The sequence below is a fragment of the Rattus norvegicus genome, chromosome 7 (assembly GCF_036323735.1).
Source record: "Rattus norvegicus strain BN/NHsdMcwi chromosome 7, GRCr8, whole genome shotgun sequence".
Lineage (NCBI taxonomy): Eukaryota > Metazoa > Chordata > Mammalia > Rodentia > Muridae > Rattus > Rattus norvegicus.
In genome coordinates, this window is record NC_086025.1 from 130,269,639 (window position 1) to 130,287,401 (window position 17,763).

Below are 17,763 nucleotides of genomic sequence, written 5' to 3' on the forward strand. Positions count from 1 at the left end.
AATAAAATCTTGGCTAGCAGCCCGGCTCTGATGGACTCTGTCCACAGGGTGAGGGGTTTAAGAAGCAGCGTGGTCATTCCTAACACCTCGTGACACTGTTCACAGTGCTGCAGCCTACTCCCTAGGAAGGCTCCTTCAGACCACTTGCCCCTTAGCCCCCTGCTGACCAGTCTGCTGCAGAGAACGCCAGACAGCCCTGAGAGAGCTGCCACAGGGCCGCTATCACCAACCTTGTTAGTCACCAGTGTCACAGTCAACTCTCTGTCCTCCTCTCTGCCTCTCTAAGGGGCTGCTGTTGACCATACCCAACTTTTCCTAGCGAGATGCCCACCCGATTCTCCCCTGCCCTTGGCCACTCTTGATGTTAGTCCTTCTCCATGCCCACGGGTGTTAAGGGTCACCACTCTTTTGGATGAGATGCTGGGCCTGGGCTCCCCTCACCCACTCTGTGGCTGTCATTCACTGTTTGGTCATCCGAAACCCATGATTCTCTCTGAGCCTCCTCCATTGAAACACCCTCGAGCTGTGGTGCTGTGCTAATCCATCTTAACCCCAGGGCTACATTCCCTCAGGATGTGGTATGGGTTAGAAGGCCAGTGAGACTCTGTGCTAGGGCTCCTGGGAGACCGGGTTCCAATACGAAAGGAACCTGAAACACCAACTGGTCTTGAGCCCTCTGTCTCAGTGCCATAGAGAGGCACGTGATTATCTCTTGGCAGACAGGAGAATCATCAGGTCCCCCCCGGCAGTCGCTTGTCCTAAAACCAGAACGTGAGGGTCTCCCAGACCCGGCTGGAATGCCTGCTGTCAGAGAGCGAAACTCTGGCTGGAACATATTAAAGCTGTTGTCTCCCTCTCAGAGGTCCCAGCTGTAATAACAAGAACATCGGAGAGGCGTCTGCTATAATGTGGACACCAGGAGATGGTGCTTTACAGACACAAACCCTGTCGCACCGAACATCTCATACTGCATTGGGAAGCAGGCGAGCAAAGCACGAAGTCACAGAGCACGTGTATTTACGCTGATTTAAATGTCTGGAATACAGTACATTGGGGTCTATACGGCCATTCATAGAACTTAAGGTTTTACATATACACACGCAGGTGGACAAACCTGAGTCTGCTGCGGTGAGGGTGTAGGGAGTGACTCAGACAGTTTGGCAGTGACACATACTCTTGGCAACACATAAAGACACCTTTAACTTTTTGGGGGGCATCTTTTGTACCAGGATACAGCACAGAGATGACGGAGAAGACAGCTAAAAGCTAGGCCCCTGTGCACTCCATGGGACGTGGCATGATTCTGTGGATGTTACTAGTGTGTCTATCCTGGTCCGAAATGATGGTTTCGGCTGAAAAACCTCTATGCTAACTTTATGATCTATAAATAACCGATTCTTCCTTCTACATCTTTTAGAGGGGAAAGAAGCCACTCGTGTTTTTCTTAAAAATAAGAAAAGCTCAGCTCAACTTTGGCTCTAGTAAGTTAAAAGGTTCTATTTTTAAAGAATGCTAACACATAGCTTTATTTTTTTTCCCTCCGAGATAACCAGGAGATAATGGCTGGTCCTACCGCCTTCAGGCCAGCCTGAAATCCTCAAAGATGCTGATGGCTGTTACTGGGAACTTAAGACTCTCAAAATCAACTGGATCTTTACCCAGCACGAGGAAGCAACCAGGGTGCTCTGCCTCACTTCCTAGCAACCATCATAAAGACACCATTTGGTTTTCTCTCAAAAAGACAAAACAGTTTCTCTCCTGCTACTAATTTCGTGGACTGCAGTTGGGTAGGGAGAGGTCAAATCACGACACCAGACGAACACAGGCACACGGTTAAGTGGATGCCACGAAGGGTGTGTCTGAGAACACGGAATTGACCGAGTCTGAGTCAGATTTTGCCCTGGAGGACTTTAAGATGCCCTCGGCTATAACGGTCTCACTGGGGACAAGCTTGACTTTTCCATTCTGTCCCACCGCTGGATCCTTCAGGGGCTCCAAAAACACCACTCTTTTACCTGCCTTCCGATCCTCAGCAGAGGCATCCCGGGTGGGGCCGGGACTGAGAATGGACGAATGGGCGTTGCTTTGGTTCAGTGCGTTTTTCTGTCTCTTGTCTCTACATTTGCAGGGACACGGTGTCAGGTACAGGTACAGTAGCACTAGGACGATACTGACCACGCAGGCAGCCAGGGTGGTGAAAGCCGTGTTAAATGCCTCGTGGGCGTGGTGGGATCTGTTTATGGTGAAATTGCTCACGTTTATCATGATGTCCACCGTCTCATTCAACAGGCGCTGCCTGTTCATGGCGATACAGGAGTAAACCCCGGCGTCCTCAAAACCAGGGTTCTCTATAACCAGGCTTCCGTTGTAAAACACTCGAAAGTTCCCCGTGTCTTTATCCGGCTCCAACAGCCTGTTGTCGGGACCCACCCAGATGAAATCGGTGTTCCCGTTACCGGTTTTGCCGTCACAGTGGACAATCGCCCTTTCCCCAACCTGAGCCTCGTGGATAAAGCCAAGTGCGTGGAAGGAGCCGTTGATGACGCTGTGAGAACAGTTCAGAAAGCTATCCTGGAGCAGCAACAGCTGGTGGGAGTGCCTGGAGTCCAACCACAGGCGACAGGTGTAGTCATGCTTGAAATCCGTCACAGAGTTAAAGTGCCTACGGTACCAGAAGGTCAGCAAGGAGTACAGGGAACAGTCACAGACGAAAGGGTTCCCGTGAAGGAAGATGCCCCTCAGCTGCTTTCCCGGCACTAAATTTATGTGGTGCATTGGTATGGAAGCAATTTGATTGTACGAAACATCTAAAAATGTCAGATCAGCCAGCTTGAACCTCCCGACATACAAATCCATAGGGAACTTCGTGAGGAAGTTCCCACTCAGGTAGAGTTTCTGCAAGTGGGAGAGCCCTCCGAACGCTGCCGGGTCCAGATAGGAAATGTGGTTGTTGTAAAGCAGGAGCACTTCCAGAACCTTTAGCTCCTGGAACATGGCACTTTTCACCGACTTCAGCCTATTGGACGATAAGTCGAGACACTTTAAATTTGGAGTGGTGGAGAAGCTGCCCGTGGAAATGCTGGTGATGTTGTTGTGGCGAACAATCAGGGTGCTCAGCTTGACGAACGACACCGGAATCCAGTCGGCATCCAGGAGTCCGATTCTGTTATAGCTCAGATCCAGTCTTTTAATCAGTCGGAAAAGGTTCCCAGGCACCTTAGACAGGTTTTTGTTGGTGCAGCTTACAATGTCAGTGGCACAGATGCAAGCCGTAGGGCACAGTCCTGAGGAGCTGGGGCTCACCATCACTGCGATCACCAACAGACACAGCAGCTCTCTGCAACCCGGTTTGACAGCTCTAGGCAGGGTGGGCAGTGTGTGGAACCTTAACGACATTATGGTCGCCTCTGAGCCTCTTGCCAGTCGCTTCTCACCAGCACAGCCTCCCACCAATCTGGTAACAACATTTAAAAACGGGAGAGAAGTACAAGTTAACTGCCACTAGTTAACCCCTTAGAGTTATTCCGTAATTGCTTTCGTTCCAATCAACTTTTGAGATGGGTTCCATCTCCAATTGGGGGGTCTTTAAAAAAAAAAGAACCTGTTAAATGCATTTTTCCTAGATTACTCCAACTCAGTACGATTTCCAGGTACCTCCTCTCAATGCAACAGTCTCACTATCAGAAACTCAGGATTTTTTTTGTTGTTGTTGTTTTTGTTTTTAAAGGGTGCATTCTGCCTTAACTCCCTCCGCCGACACAAAAAATACACAATCGCATCCCATAAACAATTGAACGGAAATACTTAGCCAGCCGTCGGTCTAGCCGACCACTCACAGCGCGGGGAAGCCGCAGCGGCTCGGGAGAGGCCGCCGACGGCGGTGCGCTCAGAAGGTCCGCGCGTCCGTCTGCCGGTTCGCGCCCCGCGCGCTCGCACCTTCCCTCCAGCTCCCGGTGGGCGGCAGCCTCTCAACTTTGGCGAGTTTCGAGGCGGCGGCGAGGGCTCCCCGGCTCTCTGGCTCGGCTGCAGGTACCGCCGGAGCTCGGCCGCGCCGGGAGCGGGGTGGGCGGCGGGGAAAGCCGGCCCGCCGGTGGCGCTCGCAGGCTGCAGGGCCCGGGCTCCCGCGCCCGCCGCCCGCCTTTTATCCCGCGCGCCCGGGGTCGGGAGCGGGCGGGAGGCGGGTCCCCGCGTCCTCGCTCCTCGGGCGCCGCGGCGGGCGGAGCAGGGGGGGGCGCAGCCAATCGCAAAGGCGGCCCCGTGCGGGCTCCGCGCCGCCTCTCGGCCGGGTGGGACCGCAGCGAGGCCTGCGACTCTGCACCCCCAGGCCCCGCGCCCCTCGCCCCGCGCCCGCGGGGGAGCCGCCCAGCCCGGTAGGGAGCCGCCCAGGGTGCCGGGGTGCCGCGCACCGGAGCCCGCGCGCGGTGGCCCGCAGGTGGCACCCCACCCCGATCTCGGAGCCTGGTTTAGGGGCTGGGGCGAGGGGCCTGGCGGGCGCTGTGCACCGGGTGCTTGCTGGGGTCCCTGCCCGGGTTTGGAGGAGGAGGAGGAGGAGGACTGGAGCGAGGGCCGCGGCGCGTTCCCTCCGGCACCACCGGGGGTTTGCGGGGGGAGGGGGTGCAAAGGCGCCGCGGGGACGCCCCCCGGTTCCCTGGGAAAGTTCGAGCCCTTTTCCTAACTCAGAGACGGCGGCGCGAGGCACCGGGCCCAGTTCTAGAAGCAAAGGGGCAGGATAAGAAGGCTTCCGGTTGGAATGCACAGATAAGGGCATTACCCTTAAAAAAATAAACAAACAGAAAAATCCAGAGTCGTGCTGGAGGCTTCGGGACTAGGATTAATCCTGTAGGGATGGCTACGCAGAAGGACTTGTCCCCTAGAGGCCGTGCAGCCCACCGGGGCTCCAGTAGACTGAGCTAGCATTCTGGGAAGGCACAAGCTGGACAAGGCCATGTGAAAATGAGGTAGAGAGATTGAGGCTGGTGGGCTTTTTGATTAAAAAAATCCATTTTTGTTTAAGGCTTAAACGATGGGATTTGACTGAGCCAAATGATCCATTTGGCCGTTGTGTACGGATTAAAACAAATAAATGACTGTCCCTAAAAACATGCTAACTACAGTAGAAGGGATAGGGAGCCAATGAAAGGCATACAAAATTGGAGAGACGGTGTGGGCAGAGCACATGAATACAACTTTCAAAACCAAAATGATTACCCCACCTCCCGGGCACCCTTAAATTTAGGGAAAACTTCCTGAGTGAGTTTTTGGCATGGATCTGATGGACCTCTGTGTTGTGATCATGTGAATTGGTTCCGGAATAGCTCTGCGAGTCAGGGTTTTCTAGGGAGGGCAACTTGGTTTCTGTTAGTTTCACTTTCACTAAAGATTGACTTTTAACATAAGCATCCAGCCTAGTGCGCTCCTAGGGCGCATTCTTCACTTCCCCAGAGAAATAGGTTAAGATTTTCTGTCAGACCACACCCCCTGGCTTCTCAAAAAACTTGGGTTTTAAGCGGTCAAAGTCACAACGCCAAACGGTCACCTAGAAATGAATTCAGGCAATCAAAGGAATACCATTTAAATGACCAGTATGTGACTGGGTTTTGCAGTATTTTACAAACATCCTAACGGACGGAAATCAGGAAGGCTGTTAAACCTGTACTTATCAGAAAATGATCTAAAATGGGAGTTTTTAAGAAACGGAGAGTGGAAGTCATGCTATACCGGGAGGCAACCCGCAGAAGTATCATGTTATCCCCCCACAGCATAAACCAGCTGGACACAAACTCACAGGCAGGTCTATTTGAGAGCAGATCTCTGGGCTCCCACATATATCAGGCAAGAGGGGGCACAAAAGGTGTGCGTTTGCTAGCATACAAACAAGCTGCCTTTAATAACAGCAAAAGGTATGACCTTTGTGGAAGATAATATTTTTATTTTTCAGGCATTTGTTATTTGTTTTCTGTTGCTATAACAAAATACCTAAACGGGGTTCCCTTTTCAAAGAAATGTAATTGAGCCCACAATTATGGAGGCTGGCCGTCCGAGGCAATGCCTCTTGCTCAGTCCTAACTCTGGAGAAGAATCGCACGGTACTCCCAGCAGGGCAGATGGAGGCACAGCATGCCAGAGAGGTTCAGGAGCCTCATTTGTTCTTGGTATAACAACTTCACCACCTGTGGTCCCTTGAGACCTTCATTAATCCGGTCCGTGGGTGAGCCTCCATGAATGGATGGCTTGACATTAGACCCCACCTCCGGGAAAGTTTCACACCCTAATACAGTCACACAGGGCCAAGCCTCTCTCAAGTGGATTTTGGAGGGACACACTCAAATCATATGCAAACCATAGCATCCCTTCTCCACTCTAAGGAAAGTTCCGTGGAGGCAACCGGTTCCTCTGTCATGGTCACAGCTGACGCTTGGTTGGTATTTAGTAACATTTTGATGAATGAAACCAGCGAACAGGATGCCTATTCCGGATGGGGATGGTCTCAGTTCACTTGTTCTTATCCCTTACACTTCAGAAAGCTTGTCTGAAAGCAGGGGACCATGACCAACATTAGAGCCCTGGATCCAGCCACGCCTGAGAGCCACCAAATGCTTTATTTACCTGTATCCTCTACTGCTCCCTCTTTGTTTTGGGTGCACTGTTCTGCGTCGTGCTTCTACCCCCTGTGACTGACCCAGTGCACTCAGTGGAGGTGTGAGCTGTCCATGTGCTCCTCTGTGCCAGACTGAGCTGTGCTGGCGTACAGTAGCTCACTCGTTCACGGAACCCTACAGCCTGGTACCGTCCAATAACCCAGATGATGAAAAGCTGCACTCCAAATTGTTTGGAAGGGGAATGTGCCGAAATGGTCTTGAGGCTCCACTTAAAGAGTTTTAAGTTGAACAGAACAGAGAAGTTTCTTCCTCCAACTTGGAATGGGTACCAAGACAGATGGCTGAGTGCCGTCTCGGGCTTTAAAATAGGACAGATGGATAGTCCTCTGCTCTCGTCCGAGTGGTATTTTCTCCTGGTATTTCTGACTGTTTGACGATGACTCCAGTGGATAGTAGGAAGTGGCTTCAGTGTATGGTTTGATTTTGAATCTAGTGTGCTGAGATGGGCGTGGTCATGGTGAACCTTCCTGGTCTTGGATGCTTCTCCTGTCTGGAGGTCGTGATTGAGGTTTCCGGTTCTAGCTCTGTGGTTTCCAATTTCTCAGGTTAGATTTAAAACCTTGAAGAATTAGAGATCAAAAGCAAGACATTATTATAGCCGTAGTGTATTAGACTTCTCTAGCAGAACAGAATGGATACAATGTATCTAGATATGAAGAGGGGATTTAGTAGTCTGTCATTAGCTGTCTTCACACTGGAGAGGCTGAGGACCTGGTAGCCGTGCGGTCAGTCTGTGAGGTTGGATGCCTCAGCAGGCCCAGCCTGGCTCTGAAGGCTTAGAACATTTCCTGTTTGACCAGTCTTCAGTCCATTCTTGGAAACCTGAAGACATTAGGTTCTGATATTAGCAAAGGAATCGAGCGGCAATGGCAGCAGTGGGGTAGATGACCCTGCCAGTGAGAGCAAGGGCCAGCAGGCAAAGAGCAAAGCTTTCATCTGTGCAGCCATGGGGATGTGCGCCCCATCCAGGCTGGGTCTTCTCATCTCAAATAGCCTCGATGAGAAAACCCCTCAGGTTTGCCCAGCATGGCTTGCCTTTCAGTTGATTCCAGATCCAGTTCATTTGACAAGCGAGATTAACCGGAACCAATAGCTTTCGCTAATACAAACATTCAGTGGGGCCTGTGTGGGGTTTTCATGGTCTTTATTTCCTTTGAATCTAGCAAGTTTTCTGTGATCCATTGAAATCTCTCTCCCCCTCCCCTTCCCCATCTCTCCTCCCTCCCCTCCCCCCTCGTGTGTGTGTGTGTGTGTGTGTGTGTGTGTGTGTGTGCGCGAGTGTGTGTACACATGTATACCTCATTGCTAGGTAATACTAATAATAATGGACTGTGGAAGGGGGTGTCCTTTGGAGCGAGCTTTCTTATATCGAGTATGCATTATGCAGGAGTTAGAGCACCGGGCACTAAGGGTCACACAAATGAGTCAGTGACTCTACTTTGGGTCCTTGTCTCACAAGCCCAAGAAAGCAATTCACAGACAAGAAGGGTACTCTTAGGAGAGAGCTTTTTATTATAGAGATGCAGCTTGAAGGAGATTAAAGATCTGTTGCAGAAAGCAGAGCTCGGGAGAGGTTCCAAGGGAGGGGGAAACCCACTAAACTGTTTGTCTAGGGGCTTTTTATAGGTTGGCAGACACTAAAGGAAGGCATGAGACTCTTCTGTTAGGATGGGTTTATTCTCTGAGTGTATCCCAAGGGGAGCCAGCGGAGACCCACACTCTGTGCGTGCCCAACAGGGAGATGTTCACAGGCTGCACACCTGATGCTCTTTCAGGGGAGCGGTCGAGATTTGAGGCCCCCTCTTCATCTTTGTCTTGTTTGTTTGTTTGTTGACCTTGACTGTCTGTTGGCAGTTGGCCCTGGCGATGGCGGCGGCGGCCTTGGACCTTCCAGGTGCTGCGTTCTTGGACCCTGGTGGGGTCTGCCTGCCCTTGTGTATTCTCTTCTCTCTTTGTTCTCCTGCTTCCGTGATCAACCTGCAGTTCCGCCACGGTGGGAGCTAACTACCCTCATAGTTGCAAAGATAAAACCGCTGTTTTCCTTGGTTACTTCAGATGTAGCTATCCATCTACAGGGTGTGCCCTTTGTGGAACAGGTGGAGGCTTCTTAGAAACCATTTTTCTTTTACCCACAATGAAGCCTGTTATAATTGGCTGCGTTAGAAACAAGGATATTCGGAAGGCAACAGTGCCTTGCAACATTCCAACAGCAACAGAAAGAGGGTCTTTGGGGGAGCCAGCTCACCTGTTAGAATTGACTCAGGGCCCCATCTTTCCTCTCATCTGATCAGTTTAGTTAGCTAATGCCTCTGGTATCCCTTCTATCCCTAACCTTTAGTTCACTACTACAATAGGGTTTTCCCCCCAAAAGTGTTGACCCAAGGGAAATGCGTGACTTCGCCCAGAAGCCCCAGAAGTGCACCCACTGTTAGCAACCTTTCCTTGTCTTGGCCGGTCCCTGCAGGTTTGTGTCCAGTGTCCGCTAGGGTGGCAGCAGCCTGTCCCATGCCTCTTACTATTGAAGATGTGTTTTCAGGGAAGACTCAGACTCCAGCTCGGATGCCTGCCGTGCTGTTCTGGACACACACTCTACTTGGTTGGAAATGGTCCAGGGGCTACATCCCCTGCCCAGGGAGAAGCCAGGTGGTCAACCCTGGAGCTGTGTCCACGCCCTGGGCTTCCTCAGTCAGTGGAGAGAAAGGTCACCATTTTAAACATTTTAGCTCTCCAGTTTAGCTTGTCCTGAATTCTAACGTCATGTTTTACCATGCTTTAACAGCGGTGTGCACCAAGCAGCACTAAGCCAACGTGGGTTAAGTAGGTTGTACCTGTTCCTCTCTTTTGAAGATTGGATGTGAACTGTCTCCCTAAAGGCTCACGTGTTTGAACCTGGAAGTGTAGACCTGGAAGTGAGGTCCAGCTGGAGGAAGTGACTTACTGCCATGGCGCCTCCCCAACAGGATGAGGTGTGCAGCCTTAAACTGTAAGCCAAGGAACCCCTCTCTCGAGTTACTTCCTGTAAATTATTCCTTCACAACCATAAGAAAAGTAGCTACTATACCATTCCCAGCCCTTTCAAGCTCTGTCCCACTTCCTTTCCAGTCAAGTGCATGAACGTTTTCTTACGGTGTGCAGCCTTCAGTGTATAACGTCACTCGATAACCTTTTTAAGGTTTGAGTGGGGGCTGGGGATTTAGCTCAGTGGTAGAGCGCTTACCTAGGAAGCGCAAGGCCCTGGGTTCGGTCCCCAGCTCCGAAAAAAAGAACCAAAAAAAAAAAAAAAAAAAAAGGTTTGAGTGGCGTTGGAGCCAGCCCATTGAAGTCCCTGCATAGTTGGTTTAGCAGTGCTTGGACATAAAAGAGGGAAGGGGGTACAGTCCCATTTGTTCAGACTTTCGAACTCTGACAGCCTGAGACCTCTGGGTGAGCATTGATCTCCACCAGTGCCCTGAGGTTGACAATCAAGTGTCCTGCAGGTTTCTCTTAACTTGCCCGGAATCCCCATGGCTTAAATGTGGCAACGACGAACACTGTTCTCTTAAGGTACCTTATCCTGAGTTTCAGTCGGCAGTATGTCTGTCCTCTGTGGCTCAAGGCTGGGATGCTGACTGTAAACAGCAGGTGCTGAGGAATTGAACAGGTCTGGGCAAACTTTTTCATATGGTCGTCGCCATTGCACTGGGCACATAGCCTTCTCCGTCTCCGGGGTGGTTGGTGCCCAGATCTTGCTCCTTCAACAGATGCAATATAAGGCAGTTGTTTACACTTGACAGATCGTTTTATCAAGTATGTAATTTTTTAATTACTTATTTGGTGAGTTAGTTGAGGTTTTTGGTTTTTCTCGTTTTTTTTTTCTTTTTTTTTTTTTGAAACAAGGTCTAGTGATGTAGCTCGGGCTGGTGGGGATCTCACTATGGAGTCCCAAACTCCAGATCCTCCTGTCTCGGCCTCCTGAATGTTGGGGTCACAGGTGTGTCAGCAGACTTGGCTTAGGTATTGAGCTGTGACTATGTATCACATGTTCACCACAGCACCTTTTCTAACAGCAAAAGGGGGTGCGTTCTTCGTGGGGCAGGCATGTGGGCGAACATTCACGTGCACACAGCTATCGTCACGCTGGTTTATCGCCTCTTCCACCCATTTCCGAACACTCAAAAACTAAAAGTTAATTCAGAGTTAGAGTGAATCCGAGGCGTGTCGGGCAGGGCTCACCTGGGCTGCATTATGTGACGTCACTGCAGCCTTGGTTCTGAACATGCAGCACGCACACTTCTGCTGTCCTGCCGTGCAGGACCCAGGAAAGCTGCCGGAGACGGCCCAGCTTAGGTGCAGTGAATCGCAGTGTTTTTACTACATACATAAGGCTTTCTGCTTATACAGAAATGTGATAGTCTAGTTATGAAGAAGGAAAGTATTTAATTAGCAGATGCCGAATTAGTATGTTTGGATTATGTTGTGTTGGTTTGTCTTTAAATATTATTGTTTGAATGGCATGCTGACGTTTCATTAAAAAAAAAAAGCATTAAGCAAAAAGTTGGCTTAGGTTCAGCATAGAATTCCTAAAAAAGCTGAAACATACTTTCGCCATTTTGTGTTGCGTATTTATGCAGAGCTTTATCATCGTTGGTGACTGACTATAAAATCAAAATATCAATCAAGTCAAAAAAAAAAAAACCATTGACAGTGCTCTGTGACAGTGTCCTGTAGTGTCAAACACTTGCCACGGTTTGAAGATTCAGTTACTGTTTAAGTGTGTGTGTGTGTGTGTGTGTGTGTGTGTGTGTGTGTGTGGTCATGAATGCACACGCAGGCAAGATCCAGTACCTCCAAAGGCCAGCAGAGGGCGTTGGATTTCCTGGTAATGGAATTACAGGCAGTCGTGAGCCATCTAGTCTGAGTACTGGGAACTGATCACTAGTCTCTGGTCCTCCACCAGAACATCACCCAGCCTTTACCAATGAGCTGTGTCCCTCAAGTCCCAAGATCTAAGCCTTTCTGAAAAAGTAACAACCACCTTTACCTCATGGCAGTGCAAGTTTGTGTTCATCTCCAATAAATAGTAAAATTATATACCGAGAATTGTTTTAAAATAAAATTTTATTCCAATATGTTTTCAGTTTATAAAGCTATCATACACACATGCATATATACATACATGCATATATACATACATATAGACATACATATATACACACACATACATATATACACATATAATACATACATGCATATATACATATATAATACATACATACATAAATACATACATATATCAGTTGTCTTGCAGAAATTTGTAGGGCAATAATGAAAAACTTAAGAAGCCGTGCTATATTGATATCTAAAATAATATTGAAGGGTACTATCTGAGGGCATCAAAGTTACAAAATGGTAGTTATAATTCTTGTTATATATGTTTATAGACGAATTATAGGTTATGTATACATTATGTGAACAAATTATATTCCTACATCACCAGTGGGTTTAAAAAAAAACCCTTTTCCCCCTTATCTCTATGTTCTAGTTAGTATTCTACAATGTTTTATGGTGAGAAAAACACAGCAGAAATATTTAGCTAGTTAGTTTCTGGTTAGTCAGGATTCTCTTTTAATAAACACCCACTTTAGTTTCAGAGAGCCAGGTCCTCCGGTACCTCCAGTGAAGTGACCCCTAAGGTGGAGGGAGCAAAAGGGAGACACAACTGGCAGGACAATTGTTCATCATTTACTAAGCACCGAAGTGTACTGGGTACCATTAGAGGATTATAGCACTATGTAAATGATCCAGCAGCCAAGCCAGCGCCATGCAGATGAGGTACAGGGTGGAAACAGCGCCATGCAGATGAGGTGAGGCACACGGTGGAAACAGGGCCATGTAGATGAGGCACACTGGAAACAGCCATGCAGATGAGGCGCAGATGAGGTGAGGCACACGGTGGAAACAGCGCCATGCAGAGAGGTGCACAGTGGAAACAGCGCCATGCAGATGAGGTGAGGCGCACAGTGGAAACAGCGCCATGCAGATGAGGTGAGGCACACGGTGGAAACAGCGCCATGCAGAGAGGTGCACAGTGGAAACAGCGCCATGCAGATGAGGTGAGGCGCACAGTGGAAACAGCGCCATGCAGAGAGGTGCACAGTGGAAACATTTCCTGCCTCAGCTCCAGGTTAGGATTCAACATTGTTTGTTGAATTTCACTGCAAAACACTGTGAGTCCTCCCAAGACCAGCCTTTGGGAAGGTCACATTGCTCCTCTGCCCCACATCACCGTTTGGTTCTTGATGGGAAATGAAAATAATAGTAATCAAGGACATTTCCCCTAATCCTGAAAATGCTGGGTGCTTCCTGCGGAAAGACGGGAAGGTGGAGGAAAAATGGAATCAGAGAATTGCCGTTTGTAATGCCGCTGGGAAATTAAAGTTTCTGCTCAAAGAGTAAGTCCACTGGAGTGAGAAACAAGTCAGGAAAATGATTTTCTTCTTTGTCAAAGTTACGCATTCTTAGGAACAGACCTCCTGCTCCCCACTTTCTGCTATTCCCCTCCTGCTCCCAACATCCAGATCCCCCTCCCCCACTCCTGCTCCTCCCCCTCCCCCCCTCTCCCCCTTCCTCCTGCCCCTCCTCCTTCTCCTCCTCCTCTTGTTGCTATGTAACCCAGCTTAGCCTTAAAAGTTTCTCCTGCCTCTGCCTTCCAAATGCTGAATTTATAGGAATGCACATAAATATATTTATAAAAATAAAAATATGCCCATTTTCTTTCATATACCAAATTTAGCCTTAGGGATGAAATTCACAGGTAAGAATTTGCTTCTGAAAACCCGTGGGGCTGAGGACATGGCTCAGTGGGTATAGAGTTTACTGCTCAGGCATGAGGGCATGAGTTCAAATGCTCACAACCCACATACAAAACCAGACCCACACTCCTGTAACCCCATCACTCGCTGGAGATAGGTGGCCCCCCAGGGGCTCACGGGCTAGACAGTCTAGGTGAAACTGCAAGCTCTGGGCTCAGTCAGAGAGCCTGGCTCCAAAAAAAAAAAAAAAAAAAAAAAAATAGAGAGCGAGTAAATATGTTTGGCGTCAACCTCTGGTCTCCACAAATGTATGCATGAGTAAACACCCTGCAAACATACGTACACACACATAAACACAGCATGCACACACACAAAAACACAGTTTTGAAGACTCAAGTATGCCAAAACAATGTAATTATGATTACCTCTTAGGGTCTAGGGCATAACTGGTAGGGGTCTAATTTTCATTTATCGAATTACTAGCCTGGAGGGATCATCTAATTGAATCCCTAAATGCTATAATATCCTGAAAACCGCAGTCACCACTGTCATTCCGATGCATACTGATAACATTTAAAGCTCCCAGGTTTGAGAATTTCATGTAGCATTAATTACCGTGGTTTTATAAAGGCAAATGTGATTATTCAAAGTAACGGCAAATGTCACTGGCGCGCTCACGGTAACACAAACGGAATAAGACAACACTGAGGGAGCCAAAGAGAAACCTCGCTGTCACGCTGCCGTCCGTCATGACCACAGTGCTCCATCAGTTGCTTTCAGCAAACATAGGCTTCTGTGTTTGGTGCTCCGTGGATACTTTGCGGTGGAACTCTGACCTCTCGGTTTGTAGTAGCGGAGTGTAACATCACATTCCCCGGGAGGAAGACTTCCGGAAAGATCACAGGAAGTGGTCCTCGCAAGTGCTCCCAGTCTAGACAGCACGTGATCTAGGCCGCACTTCAGCACACTCTGAACGGTGCTTCCCACTGAACTGCTACAAGGACCCTAGGAAGTGACCGTTAACCCCGACCCCCTCCAATTTCCCACCAAGAGCTACAGGCCTTAGTGAACTGACCCAAGATCGGAGGCAGAGCCCGCTCCCTTACCCTGGTCTTTCTTCCCCCAGTTGCAAGCTCTTAACCATTAGTGCTAATGTTTCCCATTTAGGGTGTAGCGGGGCCAGCCATGATTTAAATTCCATTCAGCAAATATTGTTAGTCCTGGCCACACTCCCAGAACTATAATGTGGCTGCTCTCTTCTAGGAACCTGTATTGTGATTAGAAAAAAATATCAGCAATGACACAGTACAGAGAACGCAGCTCCGAGCCGGAGCCGAGATGCTCGCCCCAGAAAGATGGTCTTACTCATCTTGTTGACAGAATCCCCAATTCAACAACTCGAAGCCTGTCTAAGTTAAAACATAATTTGGGATAAACTAGTAAGCAACCAGAGACAAACAATGGTTTCAGAACTAAGCGGCCATGTAGAACCCAACGACCCACGCTTGTAATCCCAATTCTTGGGAGGTGGACCCATGAGGGTCAGTTGTTCGAGATTAGCCTTGGCTATGTGGCAAGTTTAGGGTTAGCCTGGGCTTCCTGAGACGGTGACTCAGAATCAGTTGACAATAAAAGGGAATTAAGAAACCATGGGAATCCTCTTCTGTATGGTATTAACCACAAAGATTTATAAGCAAAGGAAGATGCATCTCGTGGCCTGCACGGCGGGTCTGAAAACACTCTGTAATTAAGCGCCAGATGGCAGCGTGTAGAAATAGGGTGATGGGGTAAACTGGGCCGTCGAATAAAGAGTCAATCCTGGATTTGGGTCCCAAACGCTCTGTTTCTTGGCTGTGTGATCTTGAGTAAGAAGTCAGACTTCCGGATCCCAACCTTCCGGCGTGATGTACGGAGAGGCAGCTTGGTCTTGCGAGGTCGAGACAGGTGAATAGGGCTCGGAGACTTATAAAGCTATAAAAGAGTAATTTGTCTTACTGCCCTTGGCCTTGGCTGTGGTTTGATATAGCTCAGATGTTTAATAAATGTTTGTTGAACCTAATGGCAAGGTTTATGTTCAAAATAAACGGAGCTGGAGAGGTGCCTCACCACAGTATGCTATGCCAATTATGTGGCTCCCTCGAGCCCTGTTCTGCCAGAGTACAGCAGGCCCTGGGTGCGCGGCCCACCTTGCTTTCTCTCTGCTGCTGCAGAGGACTGGCGTCCCCTGGTGTAGCCACCCGTGCTTCTCAGAGTCCCTGGGGACTGCTGAGGGTGGATTCTTTGGTGGAGGCCTTTTTAAGTTAGGAGTAAGGAGGGGCCGTTCGTGTTCCGTGAAAAATAGCCAAAGGGCACTAGAGAAAAATCAAAGTCAAACAAACAAACAAAAACAAAATTATCACTTTGGAGAGGAGTTTTGTCATGCCGACCCCTGCCTCCCATAGCGCCTCGGACAGTCGCAGTAGGAGGAGCTGTGGGTTTTCTTGGCTGCTACTGAGCAGAGGCAGACAGGCTGCCCGGGTGTGCTCACTGGCGTTCCCCACGTTGTAGAGACAGGCGGACAAGAGCACGTTACTGTGGCGCTTGTCCACATTTGCGTCAGAATAAAATTCTCTGTGGCTCAGTCATAGGTATCGCAGTGGCTGGGAGAGTCTTGGCTTCTTGCCTGTTGAATCAGTTCGTGGTTAACGCGTTTGCCAGCTTTGCCGTGTGGTCCAGGTGGGGCCAGATCAGGAGCAGCAGCCATAGCCCCTGCCTGCAAAACTAGAAGCTTCGTATTTTTGGCACCTTTCATCCATGGAGTAAACTGGATGTAAACTAGAACCCAGAGAATACCTACCAATTAATTTGTAGCAGAGGTTCACCGATTCAGAACTTGATTTCAGTCTGGCTGTACTTCAGGCCTGAAGGAAAGCCTTGAGAAACCAACGTTATAGACATGAGTGCGTATGTTTAGTGTGAAATACAACGGTTTGATATGCTTAGCATTTAGTAATATCGTTGTGCCAGGAAGCGTCCGTGAACCCCAAAAGACCACCGAGGAGCCATTTCGGATGTAATCTCGTTAGGGCCTCTCTATTACAAACAGTTTGGGCTTACTGCCGGCCCATGGGAGGGATTTTGGTGAGGCGGCTCCAAACTCTCACTGGGACAGGGTTTTACAGGAAATGGACTGAAGTAGGGGGAGGGGTGCCCAGCCTGGCAAGCATCTAACTAAATGGCTGTCATAAGCCGACAGGTGGGTGCTCTGAAGCAAGACTGTATACAATCACGAATCACAAATGGTCTGAAAGTACATCTGGAACAATCAGACTCATCTTTGATTAGCCGTTGCTAGGAAGTAGCTAGGGAGGCCAAGGACAGGCCTGCGTGACTGCAGCTTGGGTTTAGCGGCAGGCCAGAGTCTCAGGCTGCTGCTGCTGCTGCTGCTGCTTCTTCTTCTTCTTCTTCTTCTTCTTCTTCTTCTTCTTCTTCTTCTTCTTCTTCTTCTTCTTCTTCTTCTTCCTCCTCCTCCCCCTCCTCCTCCTCCCCCTCCTCCTTCTCCTCCTCCCCCTCCTTCAATGGAAGCTGGTTCCAAGATAGAGTAGGTTTGGCTTCTCAGTATCAAGCTATTATAATCTTTATGATACAAGAGAGATCTCACAAGTAATGGTTCATTGAAACAGAGTTTGTCTTTAAACTTGTGATCCTCCTGCTTCTTCCTTCCATGTGTTAGGGAGAACAAGCACATACCAACTCCTATTTTTCAGTAAATTACATTTATTATTATTATTATTATTGGTGGTGGTGGTGGTGGTGGTGGCAGTTGGTTGAAGCTGGGTCTTCAGTATCCCAGCCCAGCCTTGAACTCAGTATGTAATGTCTGAGCCTCCTGTTTGGGCTTCTCAATGCTGAAGTTACGGAGTAAGCCACCACTCCCCGTCACGCAGGGCTGGTTTCAAGCCTGCTAGGCACTGCACCAACAGAGCGACACGGTTGGCTGTGGTGAACCTATTACACAAGCTGGGCAGCGACCTCTGGACGTGCCCTCCTGAAAAAAGTCGCTGTTGGTCTTTAGACTCTTCCCTCCGTCCCCTTATCAGCACATCACCAGAGGAGGAAGAGCCTCGCTGTAAATAAGGTAGACTCGTGACGAGGAAGAGGCACGTGGATAGAGAATGGAGAAATCATGTCAGAGAGACTGTCAGAATGTCAGGGAGCTACCTCGAGAGAGAAAGGCTCAGAAGTTAAGTCGGCAGAAGCAGGCATTTTGCTGAGCCTCGGGAAAATTGTCCAGATAGCTGGATGGGGACGAGACAGGCAGTAGACCAGACTCA

At 49.1% G+C, this 17,763-nt stretch overlaps 2 protein-coding genes across 9 annotated transcripts in view; one reads left to right on the forward strand and one right to left on the reverse strand.

Moving 5' to 3' along the window:
• Positions 1–1,000: 1,000 nt before the first annotated feature.
• On the reverse strand, positions 1,001–4,097 carry Amigo2 (adhesion molecule with Ig like domain 2). 3 transcript variants are annotated; one of them, XM_063263369.1, is made up of 2 exons: positions 3,837–3,976; positions 1,001–3,454 (listed from the first exon to the last, which is right to left on the reverse strand). In XM_063263369.1, exon 2 carries the CDS (start codon positions 3,394–3,396, stop codon positions 1,834–1,836), a length of 1,563 nt encoding a protein of 520 aa, XP_063119439.1. In that variant the 5' UTR covers positions 3,397–3,454; positions 3,837–3,976; the 3' UTR covers positions 1,001–1,833. The 3 variants fall into 3 exon arrangements, with proteins under 3 accessions (XP_063119439.1, XP_063119440.1, NP_877968.3); XM_063263370.1 differs by having other exon boundaries at positions 3,805–3,937; NM_182816.3 differs by having other exon boundaries at positions 1,001–4,097.
• Pced1b (PC-esterase domain containing 1B) overlaps positions 3,893–17,763 on the forward strand; it is a 178,197-nt gene continuing 164,326 nt past the window's right edge. For 3 of the 6 annotated variants that reach the window (XM_063263660.1, XM_008765740.4, XM_063263661.1), the window contains exon 1: positions 3,893–4,029. Coding sequence is in view for 1 of the 6 variants with exons in the window: in XM_063263668.1 (XP_063119738.1) it covers positions 9,602–9,625 (24 nt within the window). In the remaining 5 variants the exon portion in view is untranslated. 6 annotated transcript variants of the gene reach the window in all.